This window comes from Acyrthosiphon pisum, unplaced genomic scaffold (assembly GCF_005508785.2).
Source record: "Acyrthosiphon pisum isolate AL4f unplaced genomic scaffold, pea_aphid_22Mar2018_4r6ur Scaffold_1810;HRSCAF=2312, whole genome shotgun sequence".
Lineage (NCBI taxonomy): Eukaryota > Metazoa > Arthropoda > Insecta > Hemiptera > Aphididae > Acyrthosiphon > Acyrthosiphon pisum.
In genome coordinates, this window is record NW_021767217.1 from 3661 (window position 1) to 5968 (window position 2308).

Consider the following 2308-nt stretch of genomic DNA (forward strand, 5'->3'; position numbering starts at 1 on the left):
GGGTCCATGGAACTTGTTCATTCTGTAAGTAATAAATCTAAAAAATATTTAACATATTTTTGTTTTATAGCTATTTGAAGTTCAATTTTTTTGACAAAATAAATATTTAAACGAACAAAAAGGATTTTAGTTTTGTGTTATAATTCAAAAATGTTATTTATGTGATGTTAAAACTTCTATAATATTATTATATACAAATAATATTAATTTAAGTTACAGGCTACCGTATTATAACAATATAAATATTAAAATATAATAAAATATCCTAGGTTAACAGTCTCTGCTCAGAATCATTTTTCATATCCAATGACATTACATCATTGAATTCAAATTTAACACTGTTCATTACAGCGACCCACTTACCCACTTTTCAAAATAAATTCTGGGTGTTTTCTCAAAATGTTGATTTTTTTCATGTAAACAAAATCAAATAAATATATTAGGTATATATTCATTATTAACTTAATTTGCATTATACAAATAGCAAATAAATGAAAACTAAAGAAAATGTTATAATTGGAGTATTTAACATAATAATATAATACATTTTATGAAAATACAACTTTTGATTTTAATAGCTTCTAATACAAACAGCAATGATGAATATTTTGGTAAATTGTGATACCTAGTAGCTACTTATAAGTATAATAAATAATATAATAATATATCAATACATTAACATAATAAAAATTGTATGGGTATAAGTTTGAACTATTTTCTTGTATATAAAAAGATTTTTCTACAATACAAATATAAAATACAGTTTTTTATTAATCTGTCACTACTTGCGTGGTTTTTGATGCCACATTCACTCATGAGAGATAAACATTTACTCCTTTGTTTTTTATACAAAAATATATTTCTTTAAATATTTTATATACACCCATAAATTAAGATACTAAAAGTTATGGACACAAAACTATTAAGGTTAGTTTTATATTTTCATTTCAAGTTTAACTAAGTGAATATTTACGCTGCGCGACAGTGACCGGTTCGTAATAGAAAAAAGAGTTCAATACAGGATGTTTTCTATATATATATATTGTTATTTATATTGTTAATATAAATAACATTATTATATATTATATTTATATTTATATTGTTCTATCTTGTATGATTGATAAATTTCGGGAAAGTTAACATACAAGTTAAAATATTATGAAAGTTAACTAGGATAATATAATAACAAATTTCTAGTTTTTGTTGAAAACAAATACTTTCAGTGTAATTAAAAAGAACAACTAATTTTCTTAAATTAAATAACTGACCCTTTTTCATTCTATTTATTATTTTGTAAATGCATTTTAAGAAATGGCAACAATAGGAACAATATTATATAACATTTTTCATATTACTAAACCACACATTTATTTTAGTATTTTCTTGTATGTCTTTGAAAGCCATACAGCCTTCGATACTTGAAAGAGTACCATACACAGCTAGATCGGCCAAGTTTGGTTTATTACCGCCCATGAAAGTTCCACCATTTTTTTCCACTGCTTTTACCCATGTATTACATTCTTCATATAATGATTGACGTACATCATCTTTTAGCATGTACCTATAAAACATTAACTATTGTAGTCATAAATTATTATGAATTATTTAATAATTAAATAAAATTACTTTTTCTTCAATTTTTTACTAATTAGCCACATCATAAAGGCACCACCATATATCATAAGACTTGTTTCCCAAAAGGGGAAATTTTTTTCCCATTCGCCTGCTATTGAAAACCATTTAAAAGAGTCAATAGCTTCCGATAGAGTACGGTAAGCATTTGGTGAGAGCGCATGGACCAAGGTATCATCAGACCATTTTCTCCATTGTCTTTCATTTCTAAAAAAATATCATATTATGTTAATTCGATTATTTCCAAATATAATAACTTACTCAAAGTTTAAACGTTTTGATTTTTCAGATTCGTCTTCATTCATTATAAAATATTTGTTCATGATGTCTGTCTTTCTCTTTCCGTCTACATCAACATAGGATATTGATGGATAAAAATTTGCAATATCTTCAATGGTAAATGTTTTATCTTTTAAATAAGAAGCCAGAGCAGATACGATCATTGTACTATCGGTAAGTGGTTGGTAACCATTACTTGATTTTACTAATAGAATGGGAACTTTTTTATAATCTGACCAACTTATTTGCTGTTTGAGAATAGGGTCTACTTCAATGATATCATACGGCACCTTTACATAATCAAGAAATGCTCGTACCTTACAACAAAATGGACAAGTTGGATACTGAAATAAAATAAAATTGGCTGTCTCATCATTATTGTGTCGTACCTGAAATT

General features: G+C 25.5%; 1 protein-coding gene across 1 annotated transcript; it reads right to left on the reverse strand.

Moving 5' to 3' along the window:
* Positions 1-492: 492 nt before the first annotated feature.
* On the reverse strand, positions 493-2300 carry LOC100569237 (prostaglandin E synthase 2; the record flags this gene model as incomplete). Its single annotated transcript, XM_003248482.4, has 3 exons — positions 493-1561; positions 1627-1839; positions 1894-2300. Coding segments are annotated over 3 exons (849 nt in total), but the record flags the coding sequence as incomplete, so codon positions are not given.
* Positions 2301-2308: the final 8 nt, after the last annotated feature.